Source organism: Natator depressus, chromosome 1 (genome assembly GCF_965152275.1).
Source record: "Natator depressus isolate rNatDep1 chromosome 1, rNatDep2.hap1, whole genome shotgun sequence".
NCBI lineage: Eukaryota > Metazoa > Chordata > Testudines > Cheloniidae > Natator > Natator depressus.
The window spans coordinates 110,785,974-110,804,433 of NC_134234.1; the positions used below are offsets into that span (position 1 = coordinate 110,785,974).

At 41.6% G+C, this 18,460-nt stretch overlaps 2 protein-coding genes across 3 annotated transcripts in view; one reads left to right on the plus strand and one right to left on the minus strand.

The window, feature by feature from the left end:
- Window positions 1–11,509, minus strand: part of RASA3 (RAS p21 protein activator 3) — a 255,686-nt gene extending 244,177 nt beyond the window's left edge. The window contains exon 1 of the mRNA XM_074964223.1: window positions 11,367–11,509. The gene's annotated coding sequence lies outside the window, so the exon portion shown is untranslated. The remainder of the gene's footprint in view (window positions 1–11,366) is intronic.
- Window positions 11,265–18,460, plus strand: part of CDC16 (cell division cycle 16) — a 64,469-nt gene continuing 57,273 nt past the window's right edge. Inside the window, exons 1-2 of one of the 2 annotated variants that reach the window (XM_074964236.1) lie at window positions 11,265–11,472; window positions 17,125–17,179. In XM_074964236.1, coding sequence (XP_074820337.1) covers window positions 11,425–11,472; window positions 17,125–17,179 — 103 coding nt within the window. In that variant the 5' untranslated portion in view covers window positions 11,265–11,424. Of the gene's footprint in view, window positions 11,473–11,988; window positions 12,194–17,124; window positions 17,180–18,460 lie in introns of those variants that run through there. The other variant, XM_074964245.1, reaches the window with a different exon arrangement.

Genomic DNA, 18,460 nt, shown 5'->3' on the forward strand with positions numbered 1-18,460 from the left:
ATTGTCTCATATAATTTAGTTAAGGTGTAGCAGGCTATAGCCTGATAGCATATCACAAACACACAGGGAGGTGAGCTTCACTGCATGTTTAACATACCACAAAATGTGGCAGGAATCAAACATTATGGGTGAAATCTGGAGTATTGGGGGACAGCACCAGCACAAGGCCTGTGAATTACAGAAGCCCTATTTGAGGAGATACGTGGGGCTTAAATTGTGGCTAGGCCTTGTGCTGGCCATTGGCAGAGGTGAGAATTTCACCTTTAATACAAATCATTTGATTTTGGGTGTGAGCAACACAACATACTGGGTTTCCTCACCCAACCTGTTTGCCAGGCCACCAGCTCCTCTTCATTCAAAACTCTTCTAAAGCTCACTTCTCCTGTGTCTCCTACAAGCAATGAGTTAATTAACCACATTCAAAAAATTATTTGCTGTAAGGTGTAGTACATTTTGTTGTTTCTTTTAGACTGAGCTTACACCAGGGGTTCTTTGCATCCTTCCACTCTCCTGCACAAGGTCCTGGTGTACCACCACCTTCCCATCCCCTTCTATTTCAGGGACTTACCAATACCCCTTTTCCTCAACAACCACCTCCTTCATGCCAGGGGTTCTGTGTGTATCCCATTCGCCTCTTACCACAAGCTCTGATTGCTCCTCCTATACCAGGGATTCTGTGTGCGTCTCCATTCCTCCCCTTTCCCTGCAATGGTCTCATTCCCCTCATCTCCCCGTGCCAGCGACTGTGTGTCCCCTCCCCCAAGCTCACACTGCTTTTATAGCACAGGTTAGCATCAGTTATAATGCCTGAACTAGAGGTGTTATGAATTCACATTTTGGGGATTTGATGGGTAACAAATGCTAGCTGGTTGTTTCCACAGAGAACTGATAGGGACACCATTAGAGACATTTTAGAGTATGCAGCCTGGCTAACAGGAAAGAGAGAAAGGGGTCCATGCCAGCAGACAGGAGCAGATGTGCAGAGGGACATCTAAGATCAGGAATAGGACAAAGAGGAGAACAGGATCAAAGAATAGGAATAGGATCAAAGAGGAGAATCTGTGGGAACTAGTAAGGTTGATTGCTCCCAATTTATACATTGTGACCCACATTTCTGAAGTTCTTGAGCAGTTTTTATTTAGACAGTTTTTATGTTGACTTCACTGATATCAGAACTTTGATTCAAGCACTTTACGAACATTAGTTAATTAAGCCTTATAACAGCTCCATTCACTTAACCACTAAACTCCAGCACACTCTCGGTTGAAATATGCTAATTGTTCAACAGTACACAGCAGGACTATGCAATGGTTTAGATCAGGAAGCCTGAAGTGCTTCCTCCTTGTTATCTCCCTACTTTGTCTGTTCTAAGAGGTATCCTAAATACACACACTCCATGTGATTCCTCATCATCATAATCCTGATACCATTAGAAAACAAAACAAAAACAATCAACAGCCAGCTTTATGAGGAAACACATTTACAGAGGAAAAATAAAACCAAAAGAAGACAGCATAAAATCTATTTGAGACCATTTTCTACAAGAGACATTAGACAGTAGATCCCAACAATCACGATATTTCTTTCACAAAATCCACTTAAGTGTTTTGTTTATATGCATATACTCAAACTAGTGTTATTAAGAGTAAAATGCTGGTTTTGCAGGAGCCTCTTTGTCAGGCACTTACCTCAACATAAAAGCCTGTAGTGATAAAAAAAATACAAACAAGTGGCTAATTCAGGGTCTGAACCTGCAAGGTGCTGAGCACCTCAGTTCTTCTACAGAAACAAGCTGAGACCCTATTCCACTGATATCAGTGGGAGTTGAGGTTGCTCAGCACATGGCAGGAGATGCTCAGCACTGTACAGACTTGGCTTTTGAGGCATACGTCCCCTACTGCAGCTTCATTTCCCCTCATTATTTCAGCAAGGCACCCACTCTCAGACTTTCAGCTCCCCAGTTGCTAGGTTATTTATCCAAAAATCCTTTCTTTGTCTGTTGATCCCTAGAGAATCCAGTTTGAACTAGTTAGTGTGTAGCTCTCTGGGAGGTGCAGGGGCTTCGAAGTGCTGATAACCAAAGGAATTATATTAGCATCCCCCTCCTCTCCGGGAAGTTACATTAGGGTTGTCACTCACGGATTCCCAAAATACCAGACATTCTGGTACTTGCAGGAATGGTGTGTCCCACCCCCACTGGTGTGACCTCACACATAATGTGCGTACAAGCTCACACTGGACGGAGGACACTATTTGGAAGATCACACTGCTCTGCCTCCATTGGCATGAACTCACACACACAGTGCATGTGAGGTCACACTGGCAGGAGCAGCAGGAGCGGCATGTTTTTCAAAATGGCATCCCCTGTCTGATACTAGACAAAACCACATATTGTTTTGTCTCAGTACTAGGTGGGGGACAAAGCACCGAAGACGAGGACTGTCCGGTTTAAAATTGAATGAATGGCCTGCCTAAGTTACATACAATTCCACAATAACACATGCACAATTGCATTCTTAATACAATGGACCCTCAAAGCTTTAAACCTAATTCAGTAAGGTTTAACTTAATTCAGTAAAGTTCATATTGCAGGAAATGGTCAGTCTGCCACAGCTTTTACCCTTGATGCTACACCTCGGCAATAAGTAATAACTATTTTATCCTGTGTTGTGCGTTCTCTCTTCAGCAGGTCACATATGACATGAAAAAATTACATTTTGGAGAAACAGTGTGTAGATGCTGGTTTTCTTTTACTTGTTTTTATGCAGATGACAGAATAAAGGAACAGGATGTAAAGAGGTTTCTGTCTCACTTCCTGTAGCATAGCCTTTCTGTCTCCTTTGTTGTAATAGGATTATGCCCAACAACATTCTAAGCAATACAAGTTTTGCATATATGCATCTTATGTTTTCTTTAACATCATTCTCATAGATCTGCTAAAAGAGGAGTATGAAAATTATAATTAAAAAAGTAAAAGATGGCAAATAGAAATATGCATGGAGCAATTGTGAGCTGGGATCCAATATAATCTATGGAAGATTGATTTGCATTGCCTTAATGCCATACTGCTTATTAACTGGGAACTCTTCTTTCGAGATTTTGTTCCAGATTTTGTCTGCATGTTTGAAATGTAAGTTCTTTATAATACATAGGTCACATATGTATACTTGAAATAAATTATGGAAATGATTAGCTATAATTGAATACCACAGACATGCTCCTGGAATGCAAAAAGGTACAATTAATTTAGACCAAAATGTTAGTAATTAAATAATATACCTTATAATTGGAACCTTCTGTTGCTATATTTCATCTTTCAGAAATCAAAGAAATCCTAAAGCATTAGCAGAATGGCTTTCTCCTAGTCTAATAATGTTAAAAGGATTATTCTACAATAATGGAAGGACATGGAAAATTTATCTACAATAACCTGAAAGACCTTGCAACAACACTCTCATACAAAAATATATTGTATTTGGAATAAAAGTTAAACTGAATTACTTTAATGCAATATAGAATCCATTTCTAAATTTCATAGGGAAAAATCTACAGATATGGAGAAGTACAGATAGTTGTTTTATAGTGCTATGTGTGAAATGTATACATGAACATACAGATCAATACAATGTAACATGCATGGGCCTGTTTGCTGGGTGGGAGTATTTTTATTTATTTCTACATTTGCATAGTTGTACTTTCTTGTTACATGTTGTACTGTGGGCCAAAGATTATTTTCCTTATGTGGTTGTTCATATAAACTAGACAAGCAGGACTGGTCCTGTATGCACCTTTAAGGATTGAGTACATGTTTTATATTTCGTGCATTCTTTTTTGAGAAGAGATTAGTTTTTATGTTCTTAGTTGTTTGATTATAACATGTCCCTTCTGTAAAATAAATAAACATTTTATAAATGAAGCCATTTATCAAAAATAGAAGGTAAAACTACTCCTGAATAATGAATAAAAACAATGTCCAAGTCAAGAAAAAATCCCAGTGAAAAAGATAGCACCCTCACTGTTGGGACATTTGGGGTGAAATCCTACTTCAATAGGGCTGGGATTTTACCATGGGTTCCTGCACTCTCAGAAACTATTAAATTATATCTTCTTATGTAAAAGGGCTTCTTGCAGCAGCCTGTGTCAAATGGAATCCTTTCTGCCTACATTTGGGAGAATAACAGAGATTAAGATTATAAATGTCCGTGGCTCTTGCAGGAAGTTTCAGTATTCACTCCTAAAGTCTTGTTCAGAAGAGTTCTCCATGGATTATAAATTTCAATCAAGAGTCTAAGTTTGTCGCTGATATAACTATTCACCATAATGGGGACACATTAGGAATGAACTTGGCCCAACATGCCTTCTCACTCTGCATTCTCAGACTTGATGACTGCAATGGTTTAGACTTCAGATTATGAAGCTTTGCAAAATTGTATCTATATGATTTTCAGCTATTTTTAGAAACACTTTATTATACATGATCACATAGCCAAGTTGTATTTGGTAAACAGGGGAATGGCTCAGGGGCTTGATAATGAAATATGAAGCTTTTCACCTGTAGGTCTCAGATTCAAATTTGGAGTAGGTCATTAGTGCCTGATAGTCATTGTTATCCGACTACTGTTTGATGGTCTATGTGAAAAGCATTAGAGGTATCCATATCTGGGGGAGCATGGTCTACGTCAGTGGTCTCCAACCTCTTTACGCACAAGATCACTTTTTGAATTTAAGATCAACCCAGGATCTACCCTGTCCCTTCCCCAAGGCCCCGCCCCGCTCATTCCCCCCTCCCTCCGTTGCTCGCTCTCTCCCACCCTCATTCACCTTCATTGGGCTGGGGCAGGGGGTTGGGATATAGGAGGGGGTGCAGGCTCTGGGCTGGGGCCGATGGGTTCAGAGTGTGGGAGGGGGCGCAGGAGTGAGGTGCGCAAGCTCTGGGAGGGAGTTTGGGTGTAGAGGTCATATGGTCACACAGCACCTAATCTCATAGAATCCACTGAACATTTCGTGAGTTTCACTTTTTATTAGTGTCATTTGTGGTTTATAGATCCAAAATTCTGCAGGGATTGTCACAAATTAGTGTAACATTCTCAACTGTGGGGTGTGCATTGGCTGAGCCTGGGGCAGAGGGTTGGGGTGCAGGAGTGAGGGGTGCAAGCTTTGGGAGGCAGTTTGAGTGTAGGAGGGGGCTCTGGAGTGGGGCTGGGGATTGGGGTGCAGGAGGCGCTGCAAGGTGCAGGCTGTGGCCGGGAGGTGCTTACTACAGGCAGCTCCCAGTCAGCGGCGCAGCAGGGCTCAGGCAAGCTGCCTGCCTGCCCTGGCCCCACACCGCTCTGGAAGCATCTACCTGCTAGCACGTCTCTGGGGCCCCTGGAGGTGAGGGGGGCAGTGGGTCTCCGTGCGCTGCCCGTGCCTGCAAGCACCCCCCCTGTAGGGACGGTGCTGGGGGTCTGGGTAGCACACAGAGCTGCCTCTGCCCCTCCCCCTCCCCCCCCGGGGCCACAGAGACATGCCAGCAGCTTCCGGAGCAGTGTGGGGCAGCCTGCCTGAGCCCTGCTGCGCCACCGGCTTTTAGCGGCCAGAGATCATGATCGACTGACAGAGGATCCAGGATCGACCAGTTGATCGTGATCGACCTGTTGGTGACCACTGGTCTACATAATAACTAACCACCCACACAAAATAGCACCATCAGCAAAAACACCAAGGAGCAAGTAGACATAAGAACAGCCACTACATGGTCAGATCAATGAATCCCTGTTTTAAATATGAGTTTTGGGTACAGAATACCTCAACCCCTCCTTTTAGTCATTTAGATGTACTTAAAATACACGTATCCTCTTGCACCTTTTACATCAGTCTGGTGTCTATGCTGCATATCATTGCTAGCATTTTTATTGACTCAGATTGTGAGACATATGGAAATTCATAATACAAATACACCAATTAGAATCACAGGCTTCCAAAAAAGAAAAAAGAGAGACAAATTAAAACACATCAGTCAGTGGTGAGTTGTATCTCTCTTTTCCACCTCCAGCTTGTCGATAGTGAATGACCAGATCACAATTAATCCTCTGGTGTAATTTTCCGCTACGAACTAATACTTTGTCTAAGTTTCTAATAATCACTAGTGCCCAGAGAGCCAGCAGGGTAAGAAAAACGTGATGTTAATTAATCAACTGATGCAAGACTGGAAAGTGTTCTGAAAACCAGGCAAAACACTGCACAGCAGCTGACAAGCTCTTGAACACTAGAGGGCAGGAGATCATCTTTTAAAATCTCAAATCTGATTCAACAGTAGCTCTTTAATTGGATCAACAGTTCTACAGAGTAGGAAAAATGCCTGTTCAGTCTTGGTAAATGTCAGGATTTTAAGTCCCCAACTTTGGCCTAGATCATTTCTCCAGCCCTAGATCATGTCTATTTAATTAACAAAATATCCTTTTACTAATACTCCCCAATTTTGAACTATATCCTCTCTTCTACTATAAAAAGAACAGGAGTACTTGTGGCACCCTAGAGACTTACAAATTTATTAGAGCATAAGCTTTCATGGGCTACAGCCCACTTCATCGGATGCATAGAATGGAACATATAGTAAGAAGATATATGTGTGTGTGTGTGTAGCTCACGAAAGCTTATGCTCAAATAAATTTGCTAGTCTCTAAGGTGCCACAAGTCCTCCTTTTCTTTTTGCGAATACAGACTAACACGGCTGCTACTCTGAAACCAGTAATAATATTACGTTGTTAGAGAGGCTAGCTATGTGCAGAACTCGATAGATTTTGTTGAGCCCTTCCTCACGCTGGTAAGCACTTACTTGGGTACTTCCATTGGCATAAATCACCATCTGGCCTTTAATGACTGATCTGTTATCACTGTTTTTCTGTTATGTTATAGGACAAATTAAATTTCTACTGCAGAATAGTATAAAATAGGTTTCTTAACAATATTGTTATAACAGTATTAGTATGGTTTAGACATCAGAAAATTATTATATCATTAGATGTTTTGAAAATAACCCAGCGTTTATTTTCTCTTAGTTTTTACAATTTAATTTATTCATAACTATTTACTATTTGCTTTTGTGAATGTTATTTACATTTTTAAACTAGCCCCCATAAATGCACTTGCCAGTTGACACTTTGACACTCAGGATAGATTGGTCACCTTCACTTTCTGACTCTCATGCATAGTACAGCATGCTTATTCCTTGGGTTCAAAGAACTGTAGGATGATGTTCAAATTTTAACAAACCTGCTTTCAGATTTTTTTTTTAAATAATGCAAACATTTCTGTTCAATGTAAGTTTTGTAAACACTCATTACTCTTTGAACATATATAAATTTGGCTCTCCAACAAGTAAACGGACTGTCCCCAGGAATCTCTCTTTTTCTGTATCCTTTAATTTTAAACAGGAGTCTTCAAACATCATTCAAAACGTAATTCAGTATATTTTCCTTTTTTAAAAAAAAATCTTTTTTTGTTTTACTGATGTGCTTTATTGAAGAATCTTTTGATGTTCTATAAGCTGATAGATTTGCCAGCTGCAGTTCAGTTGTTGAAACTGGCCCCTGGAGTGCCTTATCTCAGGATTTTATTACCCAAAACATCTGAAAATCAACCAAATGTTTCCCAGAAAACACTCAAAACCAAGATGCCCAGTCAGGTTAGATAAGAACAGTGTTACACATGATCTCTTTTATAAAAGTTTCACATTAATCTCCCAAAAGAGAGAACAAGTCAAGGAAGACAAACAGTCCTACAGAGCTCACTTTCCTATCACCTGGGTCACGGGTGCTATACTGGGAACTGAATCCCCAAAATAAAAACAAACAATATTTACATTAATTCCAACATAAATGTATAATCCTAGAGGCCAGATTCCCTTCTCCAGATGATGCTGAAGAGTCAGAGCCTAGTCACAGCTGAGAATTTCCTCAGCAGATGGGAGGATTGAGAATGGCTTTGAGCTCAGCCTGAACCAGCACAGTAGTTCCAGCATCCACCACCCTTCACTTTGGAGAGGGGGTGTCTCAGAATGAGGACAGCAGCCCTCTGCTGGTTCTGAAGTGGCAAATTATATGGTTTCTACAGAGACATGCTCAGGTGGTGTAAAAGAACCATTGGGCTGCTGTAACTCATGCCATGGCTGCCACAGAATCAAACAGCTATACCAGCTTCCTGGCCCCCTCTTCCTACCCCCGCCTGAACAGAGCAGATTAAGTATAGAGAAGAATCTACCCATGTGCATATTAATACATATTTAAACACTGAAATGCTTTATATGCATGGTTTAATTCTTTAATAATGAAACTGAGAAAGTAAATAAAGTGGTATGTAATTAAATAATTTTGAAGAAATTATAGAAAGTAACCCAATCAATACCTCATTATCTCATGCGATTATGTGAAAGTTAACAATACTTTGATTTACTGATACAAAATTTGTCTGTTGTTCAAGGACAAATTTTATAAAGTAACTGCAAGAAGAAACGCCTATAAAGACAAAAGCCAACTACATATTTATCCTTTTTAAAGATAAGAAGAGTTAGTTTTCCCATTTAAAAGTTTTAAAATATATGCAGAGAGATTTTGCCCTCTCTAACTGGTACAGCTATGGGTTTGTTTTCAAAACTATGGTTATGTTTAAAATGTTACAGTGAGTGGCTTCCCCCACCCCCTTTTATAAGTGATAATAAGAAAAAATGAGTATTTACTTTTCAGTTTGTTCTTTCATATTTTGTATGCTTTTACTTTTCTATGGTTTGATATTAACATTTGGATAGAATAAGAATTCATTTAATGTATTCTGAAACATTTTAGTGATTTTTAAGATTTTTGTTTTTTGAAAGGGTTAGAATGTGAAAGATTTATATCCTGTTTAGCTTTAAATATTGACTCAAATTAATTAGGCTTTATTAATAATGTATGATTTAATTATTTATTATGAAGTATAGAAGAAATTTCTTAAACTTTGATCTTAAAATTAGGGAATAAATAGATTTTGTGCAAACCTGGATGTCCCAAACATAGACATTTTTAAAATGTACTTTAATTATTCAGGAATTTAAGAATATGAACTATTGACATGTATCTAGCTCTAATGTATTTAAAGTTTCAGGACAGCAGATCCCTGAATTGACAGTATCATTTGAGAACAAACGCCACCTGCCACCAAACTTAATTTAGACACACCTTTTTCAGGCAGTTAGTCAAAGTCTTATCAACTTTATTGGTATATGCATATTTGTATATGTATATTAATTATATTATATTATATATTATTATGTATATTTATTATTTTTTGTATATGTATATTCAAAAAATGTGCAGCCAAAACTGTAAGAAATTCCTCAGGCAACTGAACCCAGAAGAGGGCTGATCTATAATATCATACAAATCAGTGAAAGACAGACATAACAAAGGTCTGATCTCTGCAAAACTTATTGTATACCTGCCCCAAATTAAAACAGCATGGAGTTATGACTTCAGGGCTACATAATCCCTCAGAAACCTGTAGAATACCAAAGATATACAACAAATGAGAACAGTTACTTAAATTTGTCATGCACAAATGTTGCATTAAAAATAATTAATTTAGAACTTGAGTTATCTAACTTTACTTGCTGAAACATGTTCTGCTCGCATCTAACTCTGAGACTATTTGTGCTTGCAAGAGTTTAGTTGCTCCCTTTTCAACAGATTTCACTGGATGTTTCTGTTATGGTGTATGCAGTTCAATGCCTTGGTCTTCCACTTATAACACTTGAATTAACTCCTTCTCTAGGTTTTTCTACACTTTTAATAACCCCCAGATTTTCAATATTAACAATTTATTTTATTTTATTTGTTAGACCAAATGTTTGGGGAAGGGTTTGGAGGATGGATAGACAGAGTTACCGATTGTTTTATCTTAAAATAGTATCCTCCTTCCAGATAACCCAAGCACTGAAAGACATCTGAGAACTTTACTAGTATGCAGTCTGTGCTCTCCGTTTGCATTTCGGTGGCTAGCATATAGATCAAACATTTAATTCATTGCATGATTAAGTAGATTTTTAGATGTAGCACAAGTAGTACATCTGCATTTACTATGTATTAAGTCATACTGGTTTTAAAAACACATTGTTGGTCACTTACACTACTATTTTATTTAGAATATGAAACAAGCTTTGCTTTGTATTTCTGCACCTTTTCCTTAGCTACTGTACTATATATTACAAAAAAAAAAAAAACCCCAAAAAACAAACAAACCAACATGGAATTGTACTCCAACATCCAATCTGAAGACTATAATTCTGCCATTAGGGTTTACCAATATTTGCACATCTACAACATTTTACTCTGCAGTCACTACAAGGAAATTTGCATCATGGTCTTACTGTTTTCCAGTCTTGGCCTTAATACTATGACATTCTTTTAAAAAATTATTTTCCCCATCACGTTTATGGCACACTTGACCTAATGCCAAGAAAATATTTTACTTCATATTCCTAACCATAGCTAGCCACTTGCTACCTGGACTAACTGCTCTTTCAGTGTTGGGTCCCTTGTGAGCCCAAATCTGCCTGTCCAATTTCACTGCCTCCGGACATCCATAATTAGTATTTCAGGTTAAATAATAACAGCACAGGTGGAGCTAGTCTACTCATTCGTACCTAATGCACAGCAGGTAGTAGTGCAAGTGTGCTATGGCTGGGGAAGGATTTCAGCCCTCATTCAGCAGTCCCTGGACCTTTTAAACTGAGTGGCACTTGGCTCAGTGTGGCAGCCCAGTCCTGCTCACACCTGGGGGTAACAGAGAGGGAAGAGGGACCTCTGCTAATAATGTCTTGTAAGGTGCTGAGTCGTGCCAACCCCCCGTCAGGCCTTTAAAGAAATCACAGGATTAAATACACAATAATACCACTTTGGGAGCTTTCTATTTCTCTTCATTTGCCTAAGCCTTTAGGATGCCGCGGGTCACGGGTTCCCGGGGGCTCTGGGGACATTCCTTGTAATGAACGGGGAAGCTCTGGCCAAATAACAGGACTCCAGGACCTGGAGGCTTCACAGAAACGGCGGAAACATCACAAACTCTGGCAGCGCTGGGTCACAGTCCCCCTTCCACCCGCGGGCTCTGCCCCAGGAAGAGCTGGACAGCGTAGAGCAGCCCCAGTCGCCCGCCCCGCCCCGCTCTAGCGCCACAGCTCGACTCTGCGCGCGCTCTAGGAACCATCCGCGCGGGGCGGTGTTTCTGTGGGGAGTGATTTCGGGCGTGACACCGGAAGTGGGGACGTTACCGCGAGGCACGCCGAGAGAAGGCGGCCGGCGGAGAGTGCGGGATTCCCGGGCTGCGCGCTTGACGCGTGACAGTGAGACCGTTACCTGAGCGAGCGGCGCGTGCGGAGCATCCTGAGGTCACCCGGCTCGCGCGCGTAGGGAGATGAACCTGGAGCGGCTGAGGAAGCGGGTCCGGCAGTACATAGACCAGGTGAGGGGACAGCAGCCCGCGCAGCCTCTTTCTCCGCTCAGGTCCTAACCCTAACCCGGCCCTGACGCCCCCTAGCCCTCTGAGTGGTTGCGGGGCCCGTCGCGGGGAGGCGCGTCTCCGCCCCTGTTTCGTCGGGGCCCCTGACAGCGGAGCGTGGCCCAGCAGGCGGGTGCGAGAGCCGGGAGCGTAACGGTCTGCTCCGGAGGGAGCCCCGGGCCTCACGCGTGTGTTCGTGGGAAGGTCCCGCGTGCGTCGCGTTAAGTAACGTCACGCACCGAGCAGCGCCGGGCCGTTCCTGCCGTGTCGGGGGCGAGGAGAGGCCTCGTGCACGGCACGGGGCGGCCCCGCTCCCCCCGGGCTGGGCAGTGACTGCGGCGTGGTGTGGCGGGACGCTGCCTCGCCTGCCGCAGCCCTGGAAGGGGTGCGGACAACGAGGAGAGAGGGTGGCAGGATGGTCTCATGGTGAAGGCCGGTAAATGTTGCCCTGGGGAACTGGATCCTATGGCTGCCTCCGCCACAGCGTTTGTGGGCAAGTGACTTACACCAGCCTTTTCACAGGTGGCCGTTAACAGCCTGTCCCGCTTTCTCTGGGTGCTTGAGACACCTGGGGTCTGATGTGCAGCAGCGCTGCCCACTCACAGCTGCAGCTGAAGTCAATGGGACGGAGTAGTGCTTGGAACAGATAAAGTGCCATATCATCCGAAGGCCTTTGAAAAATCAGGTCTGATCTGTTTCAAATTGAACAGCGGAATGAGTGGGCAACTAATCTTAGACACTTTGTGCTTCAGTTTGCTGTCTGTAAAATGGGGTCATACGACTCACTTGCTTCACAGGAGTGTTATGAAGATCAGTTAAATCATAGAAACGTGGGACTGAAAGGAATCTCGGCAAGTCATCTAGTTCAGTCCCCTGGCTCTGAGGCAGGACTAAATATTACCTAGTAGTCCATTCCTGGCAGGTGTTATCTAACCTGCTATTAAAAATCTCCAGTGATGGAGAGTTATAAATTTTCTAGAAGAAAAGGAGTACTTGTGGCACCTTAGAGACTAACATATTTATATGCTCAAATAAATTTGTTAGTCTCTAAGGTGCCACAAGTACTCCTTTTCTTTTTGTGAATACAGACTAACACGGCTGCTACTCTGAAACCTATAAATTCTCTAGGTAATTTGTTCTAGTACTTAACTCCTTTCCATTTAGGAAATCTTTCTTAATGTCTAACCTAAATCTCCCTTGCTGCAATTTAATCCCATTACTACTTATCCTGTTCTCAGTGGTTAAGGAGAGCAATTTATTACCATCCTCTTTACAACAACCTTTTATGCCCTTGAAGACAGTTATCACTTCCCCCTCAGTCTTCTTTTTGCCAGACTAAAGAACCCCACTTTTTAAATTTTCCTTGTTGGTCAAGTTTTCTAGACCTTTAATCATTTTTGTAACTCTCTGGATTTTCTTCAAGTTGTCCACATCTTTCCCAAAGTGTGGTACCCAAAAATGGACACTGTACTCCAGTTGAGGTCTTATCAGTGCTAGTAGAGTGGAAGAATTACTTCTTGTGTCTTGGTTACAACACTGCTGCTAATACATCCCAGAGTGATTTTTTTAATTATTATTTTGCAGTAGTTTTATTTTGTTGATGCATTCTTAATTTGTGATCCGCTATCATCTCCAGATCCTTTTTTGGAGTACTTCTTCATAGACAGTCAGTTCTCATTTTGTATTTGTGCATTGATTATTCCTTCCTAAGTGTAGTACTTTACATTTACCTTTATTGAATTTCATCCTATTTATTTCAGAGCATTCCCCCAGTTTGTCAAGATCATTTTGAATTCTAACCCTGTCCTCCAAAGCACTTGCAACACCTCTGAGTTTGGTATCATATGAGTGTATTCTATATGGCATTATCCAAATAATTTATAAAGATATTGAATAAAATCAGGACAGATCCCTGTGGACCCACTCAATAGGCCCTTTGAATTTTACTGTGATCCATTGATAACTATTCTCTGAATATGGTTTTCCAACCACTTGTTGCACCCACCTTATAGTCGGTTTGTTCAGACTATATTTCCCTAGTTTGCTTATGAGAAGGTCATGTGAGATACTATCAAGAGCCTTACTAAAGTTGAGATATATCAGCTTTACTGCTTCCCCCCCATCCACATGTTGACTGTTAAGTATCACCTTATCTTCTAGTTTCTTACAAATTGATTATTTGCTCCATTATTTTTCTGAGTACCAAAGTTAAGCTGACTGGTTTACACATTCCCTGGCTTGTCCTTATTCCCCTTTTTATAGATAGATACTATATTTCCCCTCTTCCAGTCCTCTAGGATCTCTCCTGTCCTTCACAAGTTCTCAAAGATAATCACTAATGGCAAGAGATCTCTTCAGCCAATTCCTTAAGTATTCTAGGATGTATTTCCTCAGGCCCTGCTAACCTGAAGACCTCTAACTTATCGAGATAATTCGTAACCTGTTCTTTTCCTATTTTAGTCTCAGATCCTACTGTATTTACACTGATGTTCACTATGTTAGTCATCCAATTACTGCCAACTTTTTAGGTGAAAACTGAAATGAAAAAGGCATTTAAAACTTCAGCCAGTCCCGTATTTTCTGTTATTGCCTTTCCCTTCTGATTGAGTAATGGGCCAACCCTGTCCTTGGTCTTCCTCTTGCATCTAATGTATTTGTAAAATGTTTTCTTGTTACCCTTTCTGTCCCTACCTAGTTTAATCTCATTTTGTGCTTGGTCTTTCTAATTTGTCCCTACACGCTTATGTTGCTTTTAGTGTTTGAAGCACAGTAATTCTATGATAGAGGCCATAGAAAAGCCAATGAGGAAATTAGTAATTTTCTTCAGAGAAGGGTTTGAATAGTGTACAGTAAATAAGGCTTAGGGCCACGCATTGAACAAGGAGGTGAAAACAGAATATTGCTGCTCATCATGAGCACTGGAAAAAAGCTCACTAGAGTATTTGTTTTAATTGCAAATTAAAAAATGTTTTTAATAACCTTGTTTTTAGAGACCGCTTTAAGAAATAGGCTGAAGCAGATAACCCATATGGAAAATCTTGGCCCAAATGGTTAAAGTTTGATGAAGTTGTAAGCAATTGAAATCAGGGCCTTATAGTGGGATGTGTTGGACAGCCTTAATAATAGGCTCTGCTATTAGCCCTGCCTATATCTGACATTTATATAGCATCTTTCTTCTTGAAGGTTCTTAAAGCACTTTATACACTTTAGCCTTAGAAATTTCATGCAGTCCCTTCCAAGATGGAGGGCCACAACAAATGGTATAGGACGTGCAGTCTGAAAAAATTCCCATACATTGTGAATATTGCTTCATTCAGATCCCAAATTCTTGTTTAGTTACTGACAATACCATTAATGCAGAGTTAAGATTACCTGGTTGTATCTTGTGCTGTTCCAAAACATCAATTTCAGAAAAACTCAAACTTCTGAAAACCAGGAAATAAAGAGTTAAGTACATGCCCACTCAACCTTAACTCTGACCCCTGGACCAGCAGTAGCCACTGAGAATTATCTGTGTGCAGTGCAGCTGCATTTACTGTGTTAAGTGCAGCTGTATTAAATATTGGATGGATTAATTGGAGCAGTTTGTCAGAACTGTGATACAGTGACTTCTTGGGGAGTTGTGCCCTCCCCCCGGAGGATTAGCTCCTCTCCCTGACCCCTGGTATGTATAATCAAAGGCAAGATGTGCAGGTGTATCTTGGGAGATCCAGTATGCCTTATTTCAGCACTAGGTTTTGTCAGTTGTGGGGCATATGGGTCTAGCCTTGGGAATTGTCAGCAGTTAGGTGAGAGATGAGTGTGGATCACTGTTCCCTCTAAGCTGTGTACGTGTGTCCGTGCACACAGATCCTAAACCCCATGCACACGGTGAAACACTGCGTGCACAAAAAATTAAATACTACATCGGAGCCAGGCCGAAATATCATTTACGGGCGACTTTTGACATTGTTCATCCGCCATCTATCAACACAGTCAGATTCTGCTAGCTGGCAAGGCGGGGAAAGGGAAAGGAGGTTAAATTTCCTTTTTCTAAGTATTTAAAAATGACATTTATAGAATAACATAATGTAAAACTATTATCACAAATTGCAAATTAAAAGTTTTTAAATGTATAAGCATTTTACTCGCTTGGGCGCATTTGCCTCATGGAGCACAAATTTGAACTCTGCTTCAAAAATTTGCACAGAAGAAATTTTTTGCGCACACGGCCTGTCAAAAATTAGAGGGAACATTGGTGTGGCCTGTGAGTTTAATGATAGGTAAGTGAAAATATAGTGTTTGGCATTATGTGCATAAGGGTAAAGTGATTGTAAAAAGGGTTTTAAGTTTTAGCAGACGTGGTGTTTCCTGTGGAGTAGAATAAGTGTCAGAGGAGAATCTGGGGCTGAGAGACACCCTCTGCCCCAATGCCTCCCACATGCCATGCCAGCCACCTCCATATCACCCACCTCCTCCTCCACTTCTTCTGTTTCCAGGATCACTCCAGAAGGAGAAATGGCAGTTACTGAGATGTCATTTCTCCTTCTGGAGTGGGGAAACCATGTCAGAAGTATCAGAATGCTGTTCCTACTCCCCCAACAAATGCCAAAACAGTATTCAAGCATGGCTCAAACCCTCATTCCTCCTCCTTTCCTAGCAAGCATTGGACTGTATCATTTTTTTAAAAATAGTTTGAATGTGTTCTGAATTTTCAGCAGTACTCTGATTAAGTTCTCCTCTCCCCCAAACAATACCCTGTGACAGAGCATGTCTAAATTTCATTTTCAGACTTCTGCTAGAGTTGGGTTTGAATTTATAGTGCCTGGGTGTTGCTCACATTCAGTGGCCATAGCATGTCTTCTTGAGTTACACGGGTCTTGAGTGTCATGTCTGGTTTACAGTCTCTCAGGCACTCTGCACATGCATGGACAAATCCATTTGGTGCATGAGCATTAGGCTTGCACCTGACTGTAGAACCAGACTCTTTGTTGAATAGTGTTTCCAATATTGCTTCCCCAAAGTGCCCTACGCTAACTGCGTCAATGTTAAGTGATTGAGACCCATGGTTTGACCGAGGTGTGCACAGAAAGCACTGGTAGAATCTGTCAACCCTAAGAAAAGCTTTGTTGTTTGGGGAACTATATCTCAAACTGCTTGGTAAAAGACCCCAAATTTGGATCATTAACCCAACCCTCTGCCCCATAAGACACACCAAATTTGAAGGCAATATGAATAACCATGCAGATTTTTGGGCATGTTGAAGAGTTTCCCTTTAAATAGAAAGCAACCCTTAATCTTATCTGTAGCAGAGCTGGCTCTCCATTATAATCAAATGCTATTCTTCCATCTCTGCTATTCCCAGGATTCACAGTAAAGCCCCCTGCCTCAATTTAGGGCAAATCATAAATGTTTGGGGAGTGCCCTAAGAAGTCTTTACAAACATGTTAACTACTTTGACTTATTTGGCAATCAGTTAACTCAAGGTTTTTGTTTTTGTTTTTTTTTTAAGGTAGCTTAGGTAGTCACCAATGAAGATTCTGGAGTTATGCTCCACCTTTAGTAATAGCAAGACATATCAAGCTAAATAATATATTTAAATAAACAAACCCTAACATTTCTAACATTCTTTTCCAGCAACAGTATCAAAGTGCCTTGTTTTGGGCAGACAAAGTTGCTTCACTGTCTCATGGTAAGTAATCGTTACGTTTTATTTCACATAATTTAAAATATTAGTTTCATGAAAACTTTTACCTGCGATAATTTATTCAGCTTCTTGTATATTGTTGAGGTTCCATTTTATATTTAATATTGTTGTGAGCCTCTCTGCAATACATCTACCCAAGCAGAGCATTAGATTTTTGATCTGCTAGAATAGATAGTGTGCAGTTCAGCATTCATGCACGTCTGACACCTGTGCTTGAAAAGTGTACTCTAACTGCTAGTGCAGGAACAAAGCCTCTTACCCAGGCTGAAAAACATTCTGTCCTTCAGGGCTTGGAAATGCAGCGAGCGTCAACGCCTTCCACTGGGAGAAATCTCTATTACTTGCAAGAACCATTTTGCAGATACATAAACACTGAAATTAAAAATAATTAATTTTTATAATTTAGTCCAGTCCACTGCCAATGCAAGATTGTTTCCTGCAGTACCTTTTCTAGTGCTTAGTCTATTTCAGTGGAGGCCAAACTTACTGACCCTCCGAGCCACGTATGACAGTCTTCAGAAGGCTGAAGCCCCAAGCTCCAGCAGGCACACCCCATGGAGAGACCCCCATCTACACTGGGCAGACGCAAGAGGAGATGTGTGGGGAGGGTACATGGGGTCACATGACCCCCAGATTTTTGCCAGGGTTTGCTGGTCCTGCTCTGTCACATGGGACCCTTCTTGCATGGCAGCTGCTGGAGTCTGCAAGCTGGGAGCTGCAACCGTGGGGAGAGGCAGTGGCAAACAGCTGGGAGAAGCAGGGAGAGCTACTGCTTTTGCTGCTGCCTCTCCCCGTGGAGCTAAAGTAGTGACCCCTCCCTGCAGCTCCCACCTGTTTGCCACTGCCTCTCCCTGCAAAGCTAACACCTGGGAGCTGCAGGGAGGAGCCACTGAGGGTAAGAGGGCGGTATGACTCAAGCTGTTGTGGGGGGTGGGCTTTAAATCTTGTCCCCTCCCCCACTCTCAGCAGGCACCAGTCGTCTCTGGCAGAGGCCCCTAGCCCATCATGCGGCTGCAGGGCAGAAGCCCTGAGCTCCTCCCCAGCCTGGTAGGCGGAGAATGGGGGGTGGAGTGGGGGGCTTCGGGAGCCACACTTTAACTGTAAAAGAGCCACAAGTGGCTCATGAGCCACAGTTTGGCCACACCTCGTCTATTGGATTTATGGGGTAGTAATGGATAGAGTAACTTTTCTTTCCTTTTAAATCATTTTTGCTTTTCTTCAATATTGAAGACTCTCTCAGTGCATCATGACTCTCTTTAAATATAG